This window comes from Chaetura pelagica, unplaced genomic scaffold, assembly GCF_000747805.2.
Source record: "Chaetura pelagica isolate M959 unplaced genomic scaffold, ChaPel_1.0 scaffold428, whole genome shotgun sequence".
Taxonomy (NCBI): Eukaryota; Metazoa; Chordata; class Aves; order Apodiformes; family Apodidae; genus Chaetura; species Chaetura pelagica.
Genome location: NW_009954311.1, coordinates 1,011,366 through 1,033,833, shown reverse-complemented (window position 1 = coordinate 1,033,833; position 22,468 = coordinate 1,011,366). Strand labels below are relative to the sequence as shown.

The 22,468-nt window shown below is 38.6% G+C and overlaps 1 protein-coding gene across 1 annotated transcript in view; it reads right to left on the bottom strand.

Annotated features, from left to right (window-relative positions):
• ABHD17C (abhydrolase domain containing 17C) overlaps positions 1 to 22,468 on the bottom strand; it is a 45,739-nt gene that overhangs the window by 6,000 nt on the left and 17,271 nt on the right. Inside the window, exon 3 of the mRNA XM_010004073.1 lies at positions 22,198 to 22,462. Coding sequence (XP_010002375.1) covers positions 22,198 to 22,462 — 265 coding nt within the window. The remainder of the gene's footprint in view (positions 1 to 22,197; positions 22,463 to 22,468) is intronic.

Below are 22,468 nucleotides of genomic sequence, written 5' to 3'. Positions count from 1 at the left end.
TAGTTCTGTTATTTTTTTTCAATTTCTGATCAGCTCTTTTCCAGCTTAAAATGTCAAACTTTTTTTTTTAACTATAAAGATGCATCATTTAATAAAATTCAAGGTTCATATGGAGTCCTGGATGGCCCCCTGACATTCCCATCGGGTCTACAAAACTATCCTAGCTTGTGTGTTTTTTCACAGCTGCAAAAAGTTGAGAATGATACTAATTCAGTTTTTACAGAAAGAATGCAATACAAAGGAATTTGGAAGGGGTGCAGGAGGAAGGGACAGTGGCTAGGAAGAAGTGGGTAGTACAAGAGTATTGGGGTACCACAACTTCTTGGGGAAGCTGCAACCAAAGCTGCTACTCAGTTAATTACATTCACCCAGAAGATTTCTATGTATAACTCTACCACCTCCTGCTAACTATATAAAGAATAATTGAGTGCAGAAGAGAATAAATTTCTCGGAGAAAATTTCTGCAGAACGTGTCTTTTTGCCAGTCTACACTGTCTACAGTCCTGCTGTCAATGCTATGACAATGAAAATAAAACCCTACAGTTTAGGCTATACACAATGTACACCTGGAAGGTTTCAACCTCCTCGCAAAGCAGACAGCAAGGTGTACAGCAGGCCTGGAGAGTTCTTGACTTTCAAACAGCTAAATGATTTGGTACGTGCAAGAGAAAATTACAGTGGAAGAAAAATCAATTATTAATTACAATAAAATAATCCAGTGCTAATTATCCAACTACAGGCTGTCAAGATAGCCTGGTTTTATGAAGTAAAACTAGGTTGGACTGTAGCCTCAGTAAAACTGCAATGTTCTTAATATTTCTATACTGCTCAGCATAAGGGTGCTTTTGGCAGCTACTGTAATATGAATAAGCAACTGTATAAAAATATCTCCCTGGAATAAAATCTTATCCTCTTGGTAACCAAGCAGCAGCTCACGTTGGTGGTCTATCACCACAGCCATGGCCTGATGTTTTTAAGAGATGTTGTAAAGCTCTTTTAGGAGCAGTTTTTCTCCCTCACCATTTAAGAGAGTCCAGCATATAGCAGAGCCTTGCTGGTTTTGACAGGAATGTTAACAGGATCTTGGAGCAAAGTCTTCTCCTCACAGACTTCATTCCAGCTGCTGGATGGGCAAGGCTGGAAACATGTACCTTTGAAGGCAGCACATGCATCCAACCTGCTGCTGCATCATATTAAAGACAGGCAGAAATGCACCAGTATCAGGGAATACAAGAAAGCAGGACAGGAACAAGATCCTCAAGTAGGTATGGGACGATATTAATGCTGCTAAGTGTCACAATACCATTCAGAACTCCAGTATCGAAAGTCCCCTTTCTAAAAGGTTTACAACTGAAGCAGAATATAGAAACAGATGTTTGAATGAGAACAGCAGGATAACATGATAACACGGGGTGGCAAGAGAATTCCTTCAACACATACAATTGCCTTAGCACAGCAATTTTCTTCAACACTGAACTGCTTTGGATTCATGTCTTTTGATGCTACTTCCTGAAAACAAACATTACTGTAAGCAGAGCATCTTGTTCCTTTGGCAATAGATCCTCTAGGGAAAAAAAATCTCCATTTCATAGTATGCCAGATGAAGTCAGATACAGTCTACAGCACCATTAAAAAACCTCACAGATCTGTAAATTTAAAATAACCCTTAATCATCAAATAAATGTTACAACTATTCAGTACCTAACTCTGCAGAAGGGTAATGTGACAACTTTGACCTAAACATAAAAAAACATCAAAGGGTATTAGGGCACTGAGTGCACTTGTAGCCTGTCATTAAGTCAAATGTCTTTCTACTTGTACTCCTGCTGACTGACAACTAACAGAATCTCTGAGATTGTTTAGGTTAGGGACAGTCCAGCCTTCCAAGACAGAAGAGTTACAGTAACAGATTGATCTTTTCAAGCCCTTTAGCATCAGGTGCTCAACCAGATGAGACATCAAGCTTATCACAAACATCAGCAGAAACAACTATATGTAAAATTTACTTATCATGAGTCCAAAGGACATATGAGAACTCCTAAGTAAGGGCCATGCATAATTGACATGCATGAGGTTCTTGGAGCTGAAGGCCAGGGCTTGGCTCCACAATACTTTGTGATACTCAGCAGGCACCATTCAGCTGAGGTACAGAACTACCTGGGGATTTTATCTTTAAAATACAGTATAATTAAAGCAAGGGCTGGGGCCCTTCCTCCCCACTCCCTTGTGGTATTAGATTCTTGTGCAACAGGAATAGTGATACAGAAAGTGAAACAAAAGAGAGGAGGAGCAGACATGGATAAGAAGGCATCAATGAAAGGGAAACTAAGTGACATGGAAAAAAGGAAAGAATGTGATAGAAAAAGACAAAAGACACTCTGAGAGAAGAGGAATTCTGCTACCATCTGCTCTCCTATTAAGGAAGAAAGTCCTTCCACCATCTAAACTGCAGCTTCTAAAAATATCTTCCTTGAAACATACGAGCTTTGGTCTCTGTGGAAACAGAGCTCCATCCAAAGGAGGGGGAGACCCAAGTTAAATTTGTGGATGTGCTCCTGCACTTCTGTGGAGCCCAGAGAGTTCAAAACAAGCAGGGCAACACTGCAATGTGGAAACCAGCCTTCAGCAACAGCAAAGCAGAAAGCAACTCAAATTGTTACTGTGGGCACACACATTTGACAAGGGGGTGGGAATAAAAGAAAACAAAACCCAAACTGGGCATGCCTTCTTCCCCAAGAGAAGTCAATTACTGAGAGGTGCAAAGCTACAGCCATTGAAATCGATGCATTCCTACTGCCCCCACCCACCCACACTTATCAGGTGGCAAAGTTCTTCAGCCAGGTCTATTCTCCACAACCCTTGAGTAGATTATCTGGATTACAGATTACATTCCTTACGTGTGTAGAAAAAAAAACACAACAAACAAACAACAAAAACCAACCCAGCTATCTTCAGCAGCAGAACAGCTATCTGTGCCTGTAAATTCCCACTTCAAGCCAGGTCTAGCTGAGGCACCAACACACTCCAAAGTTCACGCTAACACAATGGGTGGGTTTTCTCCCTGTGTTACTAGCTCCTTTTACACAAATTAGGTTTTCCAGCAATCCTGGCCTCCCTGTGCTAGCATGAACTACGGGCACTGAAGCTGGCTATTAAGAATCCATATCCTAGACTCTTCTACACTCCTGCACAGAGTAACAAGAGACCTCAGTCACATCATCAGTACAGCAGGATGGGAGACAGGGAATGTTGCTGATGCCAAAGACATCAGAGGAGGATGGGACACAATTATTTCTAGCTCAGTCATGTCCCTCCTCAGTTTCCTCATACAACACAGATGATGGTATCAATTGCCTCTGTAAAGTACTTAAAGCTTTCTGGCTGACAGCACCGAGCACAAACTATGTATTACCATAAAACATCTTTAATTATGCACATAAGATATGATTCCCCCCTTCACCCCCTCGGGCTTCAGCTTTGAGTGATACAGAAAGTTTACCATCCTAGCATTACCATGCTATTTTTACTCTCTCCTTACTCAGTGAAAGCACCAGTTGAATGCTGCTTTGGGGAGTACAGACGTGTCACACAGCTGAAGCCCTGCAATGTTCACGGCCAAAGTTACAGCATCTGTGCCAATACTCAAAGGTGCTAAATGCACATTCATTAATGAGGTCAGTTATTTTTTTCAGGCTCACTGAATCTGTGAAGTTAACCACACCTTATATTTTCAGTTCTGAAGTTTTATGGTGTTTGCTGTCTCAATATCCCTTACCCAAACTGAAAAGCATCTAGAACAGCACAACAGCAAGAAATTAGTTTTCAAAACCAGGCACAGTACTTTCTAGGCAGAGCATTTTGACAACACAAACCCCACTTCCTAATGCTGTTGTGATCAACTGTTTTAACTGCTACTAAACTAAGGCAGCCACCAGTGGTCAAGAAGGTAAAAGGCCAGGAAAACAAGGTGACTAGCTTGTGTGTTCTTGCAAGGAGAGCAAGTCTGAATCTGTGCACTCCCCTCTCAAGGGACTGAAATAATCCATTTTCAAGACACAAAGAAAACCCAGCGCACTGGAGGAACATCTGGATGAAATAGTGATTTGTAGAGTAAATGTGCTAGAACACACACGGCTCAGCTATAGTAAGACCTTCACAGTCTATTCCTCAAGTCTGTTTCTTACTGTTTATACAACATACTATTTGTTCCCTTTTCAAAATGCATTATCTCTAAACTTTATAATCCAGAGAAATTTAGATCACTTGTTAAGAAACACAGATAGGTTTATCTATAGCATCGTTATACATAAGATATGCATCTACATTTTCATTACATTAAATAACCATAACAAATGGTTATTTAACCATTTAACCGTTAAAAATATATATTTTTAGGGGTAAAGGAAAAAAAATAATAATCCCCAAGCAGTTGAAAACCCTACATGCAGACCGCATATCTTGAACAAGAGTTTATGTTGTAAAAATTTCATGTTAAAGCTCAGCAAGGGAAGTTTGGTAAAAAAAATATTATTGCATGGATCTTCTGATATCAGAACAAAAACCACTGAATTTCAGATGGTGCTTTAGTAAGTACCACTGCAGCCTGTCAGCCAAAATACCACAGAAAATACAGCAGATTTTCAGCCTAAACACCAACACTAAATTGAAAGCAAGGCATTAGATTAAGGATTTTTGGTGTTAACCAAAACAACAACTGTCAAATGAGGAAAATGTGAATTATTTCAAGATTCACAGGAAACCCTGGCACATAGCAAGAGTCCCTCTGCCAGTTTCTCACTCCATTTTCCTTTAATTCACACAAACATAGGTCTAAAATTTTCCACTGTTTTACTGAGCACGATACACAGTTATTCTTAAAACTATGCAGTGTCGTCTTCCTCCTCTTCCTCCTTTTTAACCAGGTCTATGAGTACTATGTGATTCACGTTCAGGTGCAACAAACTCCCTTTGACTTCACTTTTTCATGGTAGTAAGAGCCAGCAACTGCTTGCACAGTACTCTGGCTTATGGAGCTGCAAAAAAGAGGCAATTTTTTTTGGCATACCTCCCAGCACAGTCACAGGAGCAGACCAGTAATTCCACAAATGTGTTCACACACTCAAAATAATTTCAATGGCTGCCAGAGAAGTTTAATCAACGAATCTGCCACAGTTTAATATTGCTTATTTTACTGCCACATCAGGTAGTCATTTGGTTACGCTATGGAGAAAACCCAGTGCTAATCAATACAGGCTAATACTGGACATACAGAATGAACTTCTGACTCTTGAAAATGCCCTCTTACAGGCTATTTTGGAAGATCATTATTTAAAAATATTACAACCACAGGCTTGCTGAGCTATGTGACTGCAGTGTTAATCCAGTGATGCACCAGCTCTTCTTTACATAGAAACGAATGGATCAAGTGAAAACAACTTCTAGGCACTGCTCAGGATGATCATTTGCACTGTAGTTGCTTTAATTACACTGCAGCACGAATCACTACAAGTGCTACTTGATTACTGTCTTGTGATAGTCAGTGATGTGATAGCAGATATTGAGAACTGTGATCAAAGTTCAACCAAGTCCTAACAAGGGTATTAAATAGCACTGGTGAGCTCAAGCAACCATGACAAAAGCAGGTGATTTACACACTACTGAGTAGTGAAGCCACTGCAGCTTTGCCTTTAACAGCCAGGGTAGGCTGAGGAAGGCTATTTCATGGCATTCTCTGGTACAAACTGTAGTGAAATTACATTTTAAATTAACTAAATTATGCTAATTGAGTAGCTTTAGGATAAAGGGTGAATGTCTTTTTAAAAATTAAATCCAAGTAATAGTAGTTTCTCTAAAAAATTACTCCTTTTTCATATGTAACCTTACATTCAGAAATGGCTTGATGACTGCAATCAGACCATCTAGCCATTCTACTTTCTTAGGCATTTTTTCAAAAGCAAGAGTCAAAAAGAAGTAACATAAGAGTATATAACGCACATCATCAGCCAGGAAGGATGACTTCTGCAAACCTGCTTTCTGGAAAATCTCTTCCAAGTTAGAACAGCAGCAAAATGTTGTGATACAAAAGACAAAATGGGCAGAAAAATATGCAATCTGTGCTTGCAGATCAATTTTTACTTACTTTTTTTCTTTTTAAGGAGCTACAAAGTTAAAGCTCCTTTGCTTCCTCTTGTACTAAGACCTCAGCTGTATTTATAACATGACTTTGCACCACTACAATAATCCAGAATACTAAATGTTGGTGTTTGGTTTACGTTAGGTTGCTCCTTTGTCTACCACACGAGCTAGAAGTTGTATGTACAAACTACAAACAGATTTGGAACAGTTGCTTCTGCCTGACTGAGGACTTTGGTGTTTGCTTGTCTTTTTTCCCCTACACAGCAGGGAACAAGAAAACAGTTTTCATTAAATGTGCATTGAAATTTAAGCAGGAACTTGTGCCATGGGCACACAGATATAAGAGGACAGAATAACTCTGCCTCTATAATCATTAATGATTTTGTATCAAGTGCAAGTTAGCAAGAAGGCCATTGCTGAGCAAAATCAGACACTTGTAGCACATGCAACAAAAATGGGCAATGATTTGGCTGAGCCTTGAACTCCTTTATCATTTCACTGCTCTATGAGAAAAGGTGAATAACACCAACCCTCAGCGTGCATTCCATCCAATGAGAAGAAGGAGGCACTTTCCTAAAGTAATTCCTACATAACCCCCCTAAATGTTGGGGGGTTATTTCCCTCATCACAGGAGCAAATGCAACCCAAAGCCACTGTAAATTGAAACACAAGAAGCTAGTAACAGTGGAAAGATGAGTTAAACACATGGACACATTCAACTGTAACTCTGCCCCCACCCCAAATTCCTTTGCTTTAGCAACCTTAGAAATCAACCAGAATCCTGACGCCAGCACCATGTTGTAAGATTATGGTTTTAAAGATACTCTCATGATCTCTACTTTTCATAGTCTCCTGCTTCTCCCCATGTGTTTTCTTAGAGCAATCTTGATTGACACCATTTAGTCCCAAGACACAAGGGGTAGATGGCATACTAAAATTAATCTCTTACTCCAGCTACTTGAAAAATAGAGCACTGGAGTTAACTTTAGCAAAGTATTTTGTGTTTAATTAAGATGCTTTGTAGCAAATAAACATGGAATACAGGAGTCTTAAGCTTTATTTATCAAAGACAGGAAACCTTTACTGGCCACTAAAAATTATCTTTGTGACCACAGCATCAATAATTCACAAAAAATCAGTCAGCTACATTATTTTATATACTCTTTACTGTAACCAGTGTATAAAATCCATATAGCTGGTCTCTGAGCTACATTTAAATAACCTTAGGCAGCAGAGAAAACTGTTACCTTCACAGAGAAACTCTATCGTATCTTCTGAAGTGAGGAATTCATTCCCCAGCTTCTATCTCATCTCTATCCTACCGTGGTATTTTTATTTCAGCTTCACACATCATACTCTGTACTTCATAATACAGCAGAGCTAAGACAAATGAGCATGCTCCTCAATACTGAGCAACATGCCATTAAAACTTCTGACAATCTTTTGATGGTTGCAAAAAGCCTGCACTTTCACTTCGGATAGCCTACACTCCAAAGCTGAAAAAATGAGGCAAATGACTCCCTAAAATTGTACTCCTGTAAGGATTCTTACAAAGAACAAGAAAGATTTTACAATATCCATGTACTTAAACACAGTATCTTTTAAAATAAAGACTTCAGGTCAAAAAAAAATGCGTTAAAAACCAACTGATTTCATAGGAAACATTAAAAAACCTGAGTGCAAATATTAACACTGGCTATGCATTCCCACAGGTTTTGCACTTTCGTAGCTCCTTCTTAGATTTCAGTTACTTCTAAACAGGAGAGTCTTGCTTTATTCAAGGCTGAAAATTCCCACTGAGCCAATGCATTCTGGCTCACCTCCCAAGCCTTTCACATCACCCTCCTCGCCACCCTTGGCTCAGCACTGGGTGACGATCTTGCTGCTCTCCAACAGTTCTCAAAGCATTTTTGCTCAGGAGCACTGTGTTATCCTTTTAGTACTCCCATTTACTGGAGCACCAGGGACAACTCAGTCTTGAGCAGTGCTCATACCCTGACTCCTTTTCACACCAAACACGACCTTTCAGATGTCTTTCCCCTACCTCTACACACCTCTGTAGCAGGAATTGCCACGAGCTGCACCCAGACAGGACTTCAGCCTCTGACTCATGAGCTGGGATTACTTATTTGAGAAGGAGCACAGTGGCTTTTGACCAGAGCTGCCGCCTGCTCCACCCATCCCCAACATTTACACCCTTTCACCAGGTACAGGGAATAAGCAGGGAATAATTGCTGAAGCACACAAAGCAGAGCAGACAAGACAAAAAGAAATGACACCAGTTAAGTTTTCTTTAAATAGATGAGGCTGTAGTTGCTGAAAATACAGTTATCACTCTATAAGCATCTAAAGAAAAAAGACTAACCCTAACCTGTAATCAAACTGCAAGGCCCACCCAAAATCTCACACTTCTAGGTTGGCCCAGCTGATTAGTTCTACACACTAACTTAATGAAAAAGCTATTTCTAACCTAAGGATATTAAAACAAAAATATATATAAAATCTGCTGAAGACACTTGTCTAGATGATCTAGAAAATCACCTTTTAAAGTCTAACATTAGGAAGACTAGATAAATTCAGAGCAGACCACTCAAACTGATCCCTATAGGGCTTGGCCTTGGAACTACTCGGGTAAGTAGTCCCACCATTGATTTAACTCAACTAATTACTTAACTTTCCTTTCTGTGTGGGGTTTCTGTTGTGTGTGGGGGGGTTTTTTGTTTGTTGTTGGGTTTTTTTTTCTATTCTTGCCTTCCTTTTTTATTCTTTTTCATTTATCTGTTGTAATTTTATGTAAGTTTCAGTTTCTAAGCAAGAGCTATTTCATCTACAGGTTTTACAAAGGAACATTTTCAAAGGTTAACAGTATTTAATGCCTAGTTTTGCTACTATTCTTCAATATAGCTTACAAGCCTTTAAATGTGAAACATGGCACTGATAAAACATTTTTCTTACAGACAATTGTAACTATATCCAGAAAACAAACTGAGAAAAAAAAAAGATTCATGTGTCATCCTCATAATGCTAATGGAGGAGGACAAACAAAAAGTTGAACCACCTCAACAAACAGCAGGTATATCTGAAATCCTATTGCAGCAGACAATGTTAAAGCCATTTTCACACTGTTCTTCAAAGATTCCTGGAAATCTGAATGCAGACTCTCCCACAGAGCACCAGAGTCCAAGAGGATTACACAGGAGCTAGAATGGGTAAGGCCTTGCAAGCAGACAAACTAGATGCACCATTTCTTCCCATCCAGCAGCATTAGTATAGCTTGAGCAGTGATTTGAGTCTCCAACAAAAGGGGGATGAGAAGGCAGAAAAGAGGTCAAGAACAGCAGAGAGGTCCTGATACAGAAGTGATTAGTACCAATGAACTGGTCTAATATCCCCCAAAAGATCTGACTGCAGCTGAATGTATCAGTCCCCAGTGTATGAATATTTTATCAGTCAGCATTATAGAAAGATGACTCAACTGGCAGTAGGATTTTTCTTTCCCTTATATACTCACATTAATATGCTCAAGCACTGTAGAAGAAGAAAGTTATTAAGATTTGGCTTCTCTCAAAGATATGTAGTATCTTGTAAACACTGAAGGGCTCTGTGCAGAAGGCAAGCAAAGAAGTGTCATGGCCATCCAGGAGACCACACATCCTGCTTGGATAGTTCTCTTTAATTCTCAGGAACATTTCATGCTTCCTCGAGTAACTCCAACCACTTCCACAGATTTAAAGAAAGGTAGTATTTTCTTTGATTTAAATATCAGAACAATAGGCACTTCCTCTGCATTGACATGTCTTGTACATGATATAGAAGAAATTCGACTTGGGCAAGTGACAGTGTAACTTCTATTTCTCCCTCACCCCCAGACACGTGAAAGAACTACAAAAATTATGTAAATGCTCCAAACATTGAGTTTTATTACAGTGTGAAACTGTACACACTTGAGCATCTGCTTTCAAAAAAGTGGCAAGTTTACAGCCTCACAGAGAAACCCTGCTCTCCTGATGCGTCTCTCCTCTCTCAATTATCCATTTTCAACTAGATTAATTAAATATTCTAACAAATACCAAGAGTTATAACTGTGAAACAGAAGACAACAGTTGTTTCATGAAAGCAATCTATAACTAGAGAAGATCCAAGCAAACCACCGTGTTCTTCCCTGTGCGGTTTTAATATTGTCACTCTGACTTATAAACCAGGCTCATCAATTCCTTTCTGCCTAAGCTCAAGTTCTTCCATTCCTGTCACTCAAAGATGGGCTGACTTTACCATGAATAATGAACTGTTACTCCACAAAATCCATACATTATCAAGCCAACATTTAAACCTGCACTGTTTTACACTTTGTTTTCCTCTTGCACATGTTCCTTTAATGAACTTTTAGCACAACAAATGTTCAGACCCCAGTAACAGTCAATATAAAGCTAAGATGATTTAAAAATATACAGCAATCACCAGGATTACCAGCACCAGATGTTCTAAAACAGCAGACCACAGATAACTAGTTCAGAGCTTAAAAATCAAATTTCCTAGCCAAAGCCTTTATTATCACAACCTCAGGGGCTAAATCCCTCTTCCTTTCTCCCAGTAAACACTACTTAGAATTGTGAAAAATAAAATTTAGCACAGCATCAAACTTTCTCCCGCACACTTCTCCTGTTGAAGTGCTCATGAAACTTGCCGTGTGCTCTCCAAGAACTTGAAAAGATGGCAGAAAAACGTAATTTATTACAGAAACAGATATCCACATTTAATTATATGCACATGCATTAAGTATCAGTAAATTTTATCTATTTTAAAGTAACAAATGTTAATCTAAGAAATGAAAAGAGTACTTTCATAATCTTCTGAATGTACTAACTTCCCCACAGCTTTCCTAAACTCACATCAGAAAATTCAGTCCTGAAACCAGGTCACAAATACCTGTTCAGCTTATCCAGCTATCTTATCTGGCATCATCAGAGCTTCTACGGGGAAGAAAAATACATTTTGCCCAGAATGTGCAAATCAAAACGTTTTAACAACGGTCAGACAGCACACTTAGATACTTACTTTTCTGCCAACGTGCCTAGTTAACAAGGCGAGCCTTTTTTGGCAAAAGATTCTTGCTAGTCGAATTTTTTCCCATCAAAAAAGGATGTTTACCAATTAACAGCTGCTTCACAGGAAGCAGAAATACCTACCAGTGGATCAAGGTCAACTGTTAACACAATCACTTAAGTGCATTATTTCAGCTGATGCTAAAGGTAGCAACTGACCTGTGGGTGCATCTTAGAAATTAAAATAATAATAATAAAAGGGAAAAGAGAAGCAGCTTCCTGATGTTATTCAGCATCCAATTTGCCTCTACCTGTGATGCAGTCCTTGTAAAGCAAGAAGGTTCCCTACTCCATTGCAATATCACCACAGAACAACTGGTTATGCAGGAAAAAACGTTAGCAATTCCAGTACGTGCACTTAACTGCCTACCAGCAACCCAGCAGAGCAGAAAGTAGTCTTGTACTGTTGGAGTTTTTTATTTTTGAAACAACAGATAACAGTGCAGTGCTTGGAAAAGGAGGTGTATTCATGTCTACATTATGGCGAAACAGTAGTTTGGATAGAAATGCTTTGGCTATGGAGGTTTCTACAGTTCATCATTTCAGGGCACACATACTTATTTACAAACTACTGCTGTTTTCATCCCCAAAACACATTTTTTATATTCAGCTCTGCACACAGCTACATTTTACAAATGGATAGTTTTTCCCTTTCTCCAAGTATCACAAAGCTTCCAAGATAGAGGCAAAATAGAAATATTTAATTAGAATTAAAAGAAAAATATTGAAAGAGGAAGTCTGATCAGTTCTACAGTGAAAAGCAGGAAAGAAGGTGGTCCACATTATACTGTCCAGAAGCACTGGGAACAGTGGAAGGCAGAAAAAACAGAGTAACATGACAAATAATGCTTGCTAAATTGAGTTTCTCCTCTCTCCTTCAAAATCTCAGTAACATAACTAGCTAAGTTTAAGATACTATTGTTTCCCTTATTCCAAATTAATACTCACTTTTTAACAAAAAAAAAATAAATATATAAAATCGCTTTGAATGTACAACCAAAAGAGAGTAATTATCAATTATCAATTATTCAGTTTCTGCTGCTGAAATGCAGCAAGTTTAGAACTACATCCAGGTAAGAAACATGCAAGATCCTTAGGTTTAATGTTCCTCATTATGAACACGACTTAAGCGGATTTTCGGACGTAAAGAGTAATTTTCTGAAATAACTGGAAGGTTTCAGGTCTTCTTTATATCAATAGAGTCTGTTCAACACTCTATGCAAAATGGTCTACAGATCTCAGATGAGCTCTGACAGAAGGGCATCCAATTTGGCACCAGCTTGCTTAGATTCAGGATAGAAAAAATTCAGTAAACCAAGGAGACTTTAATACCCTCTCACCCTGTACAAAACTGGCTGAATGTTGAGGATTTATGAGAATCTTTGACATCGATAATTCAGATTCAAGTCATAATCAAGTACAATCATTCTTTATTAGAGCAAATACAGATTACAATTTTTTTAAAGACAACTATATTTTTGCCTTTATTCTTTCAAAGATACTGCATAGTTTCTGCATTGACTTTTAGTACCAATTTCAAAAACAGGATAAAGTACTAATTGTACTGGTTTTATGCACAAGGGGCTTCAGAAGAGAACATCACACTACATGAATAATTAGAAAGAGCTCAAGGGAAAGGGCAGAGTGTTTCTGTATCAGAGAAACACAAGTTTGGAAGCTGGCAGAGAGATGCAGCAAAAGTAAAAACCTTTCAGGCATATTGGTCAGGCTTAAGGCTGAAACAGCATTAACAGCTCAATCTGCTGTACTGACTCCTGAAAGGGTGCTTCTTGCATCAGAAAGAGATGCCTGCAATATGTGCTGTTACAGTGTAATTATTAACCAGCTTGAGGTAAAGGTTACATGCTCATAAACTAGTATGCATAAAAGCAGGAAAACTAGCTGAAATACTGGCCCACCTCTTCCTGCAACTGGTAGTTTTACAGTTGGTTAAACCTGGTAAGATGCTCACTCAGACTGAAACACTGATTTTTTCTGTAGCTTTATTAAGACACATTATAAACCATGATTTACTAGAAAAACAGACAAGCTTCTTACAGTAGGGAAAAAAAATAACATTAAGAAAATGTATAATACAACCTAATATACAAGGTGAGGTACATTCCAGTCTTAGGGGGAAGGAGGAGACTGACTGGCTTTGGATTAGCTGCCTCAAGGTAAGAATAGTCCAGGAAACACCTCCAAAATTAATATTATACTGAATTAGCTGCTTCAATAAAAAAAAGCCAAAGAGAAAAACACACCAAACATAGACACACTTTTGTGAGATATGAAGCATAAAGAATAAACAGCATGCTGGGGAAGATTTGCATAAATTTGCCCCAGAGAACATGCTTCAAAAACAAGACCATTTTCCTGAAAGATGCCACTTTCCCCAGGCTGTCAGACAGTCAACATCCTACTTGAATAAATTCATCAGACATGGAGGAAGACTATATACAGAGATGGGGCAAAGATTAAGATCTGAACAAACAAACCAGTCCAATGCTTAAGGCGTCAAGTTAACTACTCAACATTTCCTTTTAAGTGTAGATGGCTCCAAACACCAATTTGGTTGCAAAATGCTTAACAGAAGCCTACCCCCACATTACTGCTGGCTTCTCTTTTATTTTGCATATTATTAAGGCTTGCAATTTAGTTTATAATGTTATAGTTAAAGCAAAGTTCTTGTTTGATTTATTATAAATAGCCATTAAGATTAATGGAATAATGATAAAACAATCTGAACCTTATCCCAGTTTATCTGTACAATGGAACGAACATATAGCTGGTTTTGCTTCTTTGCTGATATTGAACATAATTTTTCATGTTTCACGAGAACATTCAAAGCAAAGTTAACTAAAAGGCAGAGAGGTGGAATGTCAAGCAACATCCCATAATCTAAATAAAACCCCTTCTAAAGAACCATATTAAACCAGAAACATTTCAAGTCATACTATTTAAAGGATGCTTTTCTGAGAAACATGTTGAAGTTGGGTCTCAGACTTCTCAGACTTATTTGATCCCATAATCTATTGCTCCATAGCTGTTCAGTTGCTGCACACAAAATGAAGTCGCTGTGTCATGTCACAAAGTTAAATTTAACTGTTCTAGCATATTGGGATTTTAAGAAATGTGGCAGCATCCTGTGGAAAAAAATAGAAATCTTTAAGCTACTGGCTGACACTGCATGCCTTGAGAAAGGCCATTTGCCAAACACAGATGTATGTAGCTTGTTTCAGCAGCATGTCTTGGCTGATAAATAAGGCTCATGAGAGCCAAAATTCCTGAAGTAACATTTCTATATGTAAACAGGATTTTTTAATCAGGCACGATAACACAGACCTTCCTAAAAGCATACCTAAAACTGTCTAGACTGACAACTAATTTCAAATTAACAGGTAAAAAACCCTTTTTCATCTTGAAAATGTACCTAGAAAAAAATGTCAAAAGACTGTACCAATAAATAACATTAGTCAGGAAAATATGAAGTTTTTCTAGCAAATCTGCAATACAAGAAACTATGAGGCAATAATTTATTTTTTTCCCTCTAGACTTCAAGGCAAGTGTACTAACTTAAAACCTCATATATTCCACATCAACAACATTCTTCATTTGTGAACCCACATGGAATTCCCCTTTTTGAAAGTTGAGAAGTTACAGATGTAATGATTTTAGGGATTTTCCCAAAGATGTGCATATGCTCCTCAGGAGACACAAAACCAAAGCTGGGAAGGTGGGTGGGCATTGAGCCAGATCCTACTGTTTAGCAGTTTTGTGCCTTTGTATTATTTGGTCTCAGTCAGCAAATCCAACCACAACGTTTAATGTCAATAGGAGAAAATTTGTTCTGTAAAGCTAACACAGTGCTTGAAAAAATACACACTCAAGACACAATGGCATTATCTACATCCTTAACACTGACATTATACAACTGGCCTCTGTTTGCACGTGAGGTTGATTGTGGGCTGCACAGCTTCTTGTGCAAACATGCCACAATATCCCACTTTTCTCCAATCACACTTTGTAAAACAAAATGCAAAGATGTTCCTCAGGCCTTTAGCTGACACCATGCACTGAGGATCCCATTCTACATTCTTCGCCTTCTATTAAAAGAGTCGAAGTGTAGGTAGAAGAATTCTCTGTGTTTATATAGTTGCCTGGGTTTACAATCACTTCTACTGCTCACAAAATCTGACACATTAAAACCCCCATACCAACAAACCACCCAGTTTAAGTGCAGGAATGAAATTTAGCTTCTTCATCAGGTGTTAGACTAGTTTAAATCACTTATCTAAAAACTGGAAAGCAGGACTGTCAAGATGAAGTAGTAACAAATGGGTGACTGAGATTGCTTATTCAATTCACAAGTACTAGTCTCAACTATCCACCAACTATTCAGATACAAGAGGTTTGTCCAACTAATGTATTTCAGCCTATACAACCCAAAGTTTTTAGAGTTGGACAAAAAAATTCTTCATTATTTCTATTTCAGATCAATATAAACAGCCAATACATACTCAAAGTAACATGGAGACCCTTAAGAGACACCAGTGTTCAAAAACTGTCAAGATGTGCTTTTCCTAGACTCGAGGAAACACAAGGAACCCCTTGTCTTGCACACAGAAGTGTCTTCACTTTCTCTCAAGAGCAGGGGCAACTGAAACCATCTCCTAATCAATAGAGAAAGATTTCTGCCCCTTTTCAGGGACTAACTGGCAAAACCAAGCCTGTATGTGCACAAGCACACTAGGTACAACATATTGCAGCTTATTTTATGACTCATTTCAACCGCTTCCAAAGCAGCCTTCTCATTGATTTTGTATTTGTAATGGAGGGCAGAAGGGAGTGTTAGTTATTTGTTAAAACTTATTATCAGCTTTAGGAAGAAAAACAGGCTATGTAATTTGTTCATTTAATTTACCAGTGCTACACAATTTTGAGACTGTTGTCTTTCGAGCCAGAGAATACAACTGAGGAACTAATTTATCAATTTTTTGCTTAAAAGTGTTTTTGAAGCAGAGCTTAAGAGTTACTATAACCACATTGCTCTCTCCACCAGACAAATATATAAAAATGAAACAAAAAATCTGGACATTTGCTACAGATGTTAGGCTCCAAATAGCTAAGAGCTTGGCACTGCCTTTGCACTAGAACATCTCCATGTGAGGAAGCATCACAGGACCAAAAAAGGCAGAAAACCAAACAGAACCTGTTTTCTTCATTCACTATGGAAAGATAAATACCCATTTGCTCAAGAAGTGTCACACTTCCCCACAAAACCAGTTCTTGGCATATAACCCACTTTTGTAGCTTGAAATGTTCTTCACCTACACCCACAGGTATCTGCAGTCCTGGATAGCACTAATTTGGGTTGTTGTTTTTGTGTTTTTTTTCTTTGTTCTTTTTACTTATGCTCACACATAATGAGCTGGTGTAAACTTACTTCAGCCCTTAGAAACATTCCAAAATAGCAAAGTAACAAAGGTTGAATTTTGGAGAGATTTTTTGGGTTTTAGGATGCAGTATACTGGAGATTGACACTGGCTTCAGAGCAAAACCATTGAGGTTCACACAGTCCAGCTCATTCTGCACTGTCAAGAACACACTGAATGAATATAAGTGTTACCAGCTACACACACAGGTGGAACAGCCACCCTGAAACAACCATCAGCTGAGTCTTCAAAGGTGACAGACTTCTCTATCCAGAGTGAGTGAAAAAGCTTAGCTCTCACACAAGTCCCACACCTGAGCAAGTGCTGAAAGCAAAGAGAAACCTTGAGTAACTCCAGCATGCAGGATTTAACAACACAGTCCTCTAGAAACCTTTGTGATCTACACTCTGAGATGTTGAGAACCAGGCCCTACAACCTTTGTACAGCAGGTTAACCACCACCTCCAGTTCAGGCAGCTGAAATTCAGGACTATCTACACTGAAGATACAAAGTATTTCTAGCCAAAGGCGCTCCAGCAGCTTATTTTTCTTCCCAAGTAACAACCGTTGCAAAACATTCTCGAGAGTGATAAATCAGTATTTATTTATTTATTTTTTAAACAAGCTTTGATCTTTCAGTCCTGACAGAAATAAGGAAATATTTAACAAAACTACTTTTACTTGAGTGACTAAACTACGTAATGCAACACCAAAGCTCAGTTAACATTTTGAATAACTTTGAACATCAGAGCACCTGTTTTAAACAGTTGTTGGTACTTGTCCCTGGGACTCATCATCTGCATTACACTCTGCTCACGGCATAGACAACAAACAGGAGACTAGTCTGGATGTTTCTATTTTTAAGCAAAGTTGTATGCAGTTCTTCTTGAAGCACTGAACACAGAAGATAAAATAAGTTCAGTTTTACAGAACTCATTAAACAATTCTTTGCAAACACTGTATCAACATGACTAAAAAAATGGAGAATACTCTGTCAAAGACAAGGAAAAATCTCCCAGGTGATGCATCATGAACAAGGGTAACCCTGTTACTCCAGGACTATTTACAACTGTTTTGCCTTTGGCCATGCCAGGAATTTAGTTGGTAAGTTTTAATCAAAACTTCTTAAGTATTCAAACTAAAGAACTCAGGTGGGATCATGGACAGAAACACCATGGTAGTGAAGTAAGATCCTGTCGCAAAGAAAACTGATGTAGAAATTAACTATTTGGACAAATCAAGGTAAAAAACCCTAAAGCAATCATTCACCTAGAAAGCTGTAACCACTTCAGCAAATCAGAATGGAGAACTAAACTGACAAAACCTCAGAAGATTAGTTATCATTCTAGTCTAATCCAATTATGTGTGTTTCCTAATTTTACTCAACTGAAAACTCTTCAACACTTTTTTACCAGCTCCTGCAAAGGAAGCAGCAATAAGAGAAGACTCACAATCAGCACCACAAATAATAAAATTCCCATTAAAAGGTGGGGTTTTTTTAACAATAAAACTGAAGAAAAAGTGTAAGGAGCCCTATTTAAACAGCCTACATGATCTGCCATCCATTGATTAAAATCCTGTGCATTTTACTATACCATTTCACAATTCAATTCCTTTCATCGTGCCATATCAACTAAGAAGCTTAACAAAAAAAGGAAAGTGAACCAGTGCTCTCCTAGAGACTTAAAAACAAACCCAACTGTACACATTTTAAGAATTAAGGATTTGAACATCACAATAACAACAATCATGTATCAAAAGCTTATACTAGTTTATATTTTGCATCATGAAAAAACAGCAAGCTAGATTTTGTTAAATGCAACAGGAACAGCTTTTCTAAGCTATTTACTAATGACATTTTCTTCACCTCCTTTCAATATCCAAAAGGTTGACTACTAGGTTCTCCTTTCTGATACCCTACTACAGAAGCAGAAAGAGTAGGGAAGTAGTACATTCTTTCATTTAACTGGGATTTTAAAACATTTCCTACATCTCCAAATTTTTAGAGAACATACAATTTTATTTTAATATAAATAGCATGCAATAAACAAAGCAGACATGGTTTTGTGCTTAAGCACTGTACCCAAACCCTAAGTGTGCATCCTGTTTTTAAGTGCTGTACATTGTCTTAATGCAAAAGTGTTAGAAAGTTCAACCTTTCCATGTGGAATTCCGGAAAGGGGGGGGGAGGACAACAATCAAGTCATTCTGTGCAGATGTTGTACTAAGTCAATCAGATATTAGGATAAGAGTTAATCACATCTCAATAAAAAGCAGCAACTTAAAACCATATGGACCATGTGAGAAGACAGAGTCCAATACAGCTTTTCTTCAGCCTCATTCCAGTTTTCAAACAAACATAAGAGAAACAAACCCAAAAGAAACAAACCCAACCTGCCTAAAATAAAACACAGTATCATCCGAAGCAATGAAACAAAGCTCCTTTGGAGAAACATTGACTCAACAGATGGCAATGCTTTAATCAAATGGAAATAAATATATATAAAAGCCAAAAATAATGATTAATACTTAATATTGGAACTAGAGCAACCCATGCTACAGTTAGACCTCAGAAGGAACAACCATAAAAAAAAATCATTTTGAGGGAATAAATACATATTTACTTGGACTGAAAGTCCATTAGAATTCAAACTTAAAAATCACTAAAACTGTCACTTAAGAGTTTAGTTTATAATGACGAGAGACACGCATTTAACTAGAGTTAAGGTAAATAAGTTGCTCTGTATGTAGAAAGACTAAAAGAACAGAGAATAGTTGACACTGATTCGCTAAAGACAAGCTGATAATTGAAGCCAAATGAAAAAAACTTGATTTTATTTTTTGTCCACTAATAACAAAGTAGTTTTATAACCATTTGTTATGTAAGGTTTGATACCTAAATGTGTATGTGGCAGCAAGACCCTCATTTCAGTACCTTGAAAAAATCCAGTCAAAATTTGCAGCCACACTTGCCACCACAACCACCACTGCCATGTTGAAGATGTGGCAGTGATCTGTTTTGTTCAGGTGTAGGGTGCATTGCCTCCTTACTCAGGACAGCTTTCAAAATACAATGATACATTTACATTTGCTAAGTATCATTGTTACTTCACAGACACAACTGAAGAAAAAAAAAAAAAGAAAAAAAGAGAAAGAATCTCAAACTTCCATCATTTTCATGATTCCTTTATGCTGCCAGGTGGGATGTCTGGTGGATTTTGAAGAGCAGCAGCTTCCCACAGAACATAGCCCAGATGACTGAATGCTTTTGATGGCCTAGTGAACCTCCCCTATTTTAAGTCTTCACTTTAAATTGCATTACAGTTCACAGTCATATGACTATAGGCCAAATGTTAGGAATTTGCATTAAGAGTGAAAGCACAAACTCTTGGAAGCTACAAATAAACTACTGCACCAAAAATGGCAGACTTGTATTTCTACAGCAGAATATTTCACTTAATTGTGAGCTACCTGGACTTACTAGAAAGGGAAAAGAAATTATCAGTCTCAAAAGTTCACACTACTAATTAGAGAATTCATCAGCAGAAGGACTATTGTTTCAGCTCATACCTGTTATGAAGACAGTCATCTGTTAATAGAATCGATTCGCTTTTTTAATTTAAGCTTACATTTTACAGAAACAGATGTCTTTACTGGTCACCTAAAATACTGTAACATTTCCTCTGGCTCCCAAAAATCTAACCAATCTAACACAACTACTCTAACCGTATTCTCCAGCTAGCACTAAGAAGTGGGACTTACAAACATGGCCAAGTAACAGTTGGCAAACTTCAACCCCTCCATATAAGGAGGAAAGCAGAACCTACATCTTGTAAAAACCACAAAGGCCTCTAATATAAAACTGTTACAAAACTTATCCAGTGACACGTCTATAGAAGGAGCCCAATCTTCTCAAAGCTATCTAGGCATGTGCTGGCATCACCTACTGGGTCAGGCTTCTCACGAGAGAGTCTAAGGTGAAGGAACACCTTGCTTCTGGATCTACAAAGATCCTAAACATGTGGTAAATGCTTGTCAAGACAGGAGCACTTCCAGGGAGATGTGAAAGCACTTTTTCAGAACTCTAGGAGATTTTAATTAAAAAAATACCATCAACTGAACATTAGTGAAACAGAGAAAACACAGCAAATGAAGGACAAGCATCAACCAGGCCTGGCTTAAATATAGCACTTTTCCTCCCTTAAACCTTCTTTACATCACCCATAAGATAACAGAGGTACTTAGTAATTCATTCTGCGTTCAGCATATCAAAATTATTTTTTATATTAAAACAATTTTTATTTTGTTCTTCTTGAGAGCATGTCCTGGAAAGTGAATCCAGAATCTGCTTTACCCACCAAACACACGGAACACAGGCTACAAAAGAGTAACTTCCCCCTACACCTTTTTCCCCCATGCTCTTAACTTGACCTGGGCAGATCAATGTCAAAAGACGTTTGGACTCCACAACTGACCAATCCTCAGATCCTCGAAAAGCCAATTATCTAAATTAGCAACAAGTCCTGTCACTATTTTTGAAGCTGGTATGTATCCCTAAGATAGACATTAAATACTCATTTCACATAAGCCAAGTTCATCTATCCAATCCCAGAGCTAAGAACAGAAACAGTTTATAGTTCTTTTCTCTTGCCCTACTGTAACAATTTAAGCTTTTTAAAGCTCTCTCTTTCAGGATATGTTCTTTGAGGTCCTACTTTAAGAACTACTTATGCAACACCAAAAAGAGCTCGTATTTTCTGTGGACAGAAGAAACAGAGGCCAAGGGATGGCAATCGGGTGTGGCGAGGAGCCAAAGGCAGCAGCTTTGCTCAGGACTTCCTAGAAGACAAGGGCTCCCTATTCCTACTGGCCATGCTGCCTTGCCAGAGTTTTCTCATTGCTGCTCCATCCCTTTGGATGCCACCTACTTCGGCATCTCCTCCTGGCAGAATCCCCAGCTCTACTTCCACCTGTCAACACTTTTTCCTTCCACTTCGCTACCCTACCTAATTTGAGAACAGTTGTTTGGTTGCCAAAGAAGAAACGTATTGATGTGGTACGAGCTTAGGTGAAACCCCAGACACATCAGAGAGCACCAGCAGCTTCTTGGTAAGCACTGGCCTAGGCTACTGCCAAACTCAGTCAGCATTTAGGCCCAAATGGGTTACCTTTAGGTGTAGACAGTAGCAGGCAAGTCTCAAACAGAAAGGTATTTTTTCCATCCTGCACATTTAAACTGCCACCAGTACAGGATGTCCCACTCGAGATGGAGATTAGCAATGGCAGAGCTGACCAAACCCCTAAACCTAGAGAAAGCCCAAGGATGAGACATGTGCATCCATTTAACAAATTAAGCCTTCCAGGAAACCACACTGTAGCTGTTGATGGAACACGTGGTGAGGCCAATGAAGCAACTCAAACCACCTACAAGACCTTTTCCTCCACTTCTCAGCAGGTTAAGTGTGCAGACACTGGACTTATTCTGCTTAAAAAGAGAAAAATACCTTGTCCCCAGTCCCCATTTACCTTGTCCTGAGGGCCTGCCAGGCCGCATCAATGTCTGCATACAGGTTTTTCTCGGAGGGCTTCCCGGTGCTCACCCCGTAGCCAGAGTAGTCGTAGGAGAAGACGTTGCAGTTGATGCGGGAGCCGAGGCCGATGTAGAAGCTGCACATCTGGCCCAGGTCCACAGCGTTACCGTGCGAGAAGAGCAGCGTGTACCGACCAGTGGGGGCACAACGCACGAACATGCAGCCCAGCCGGTTATCCCGAGCCGTGCGGGAGAAGAACACTTCCA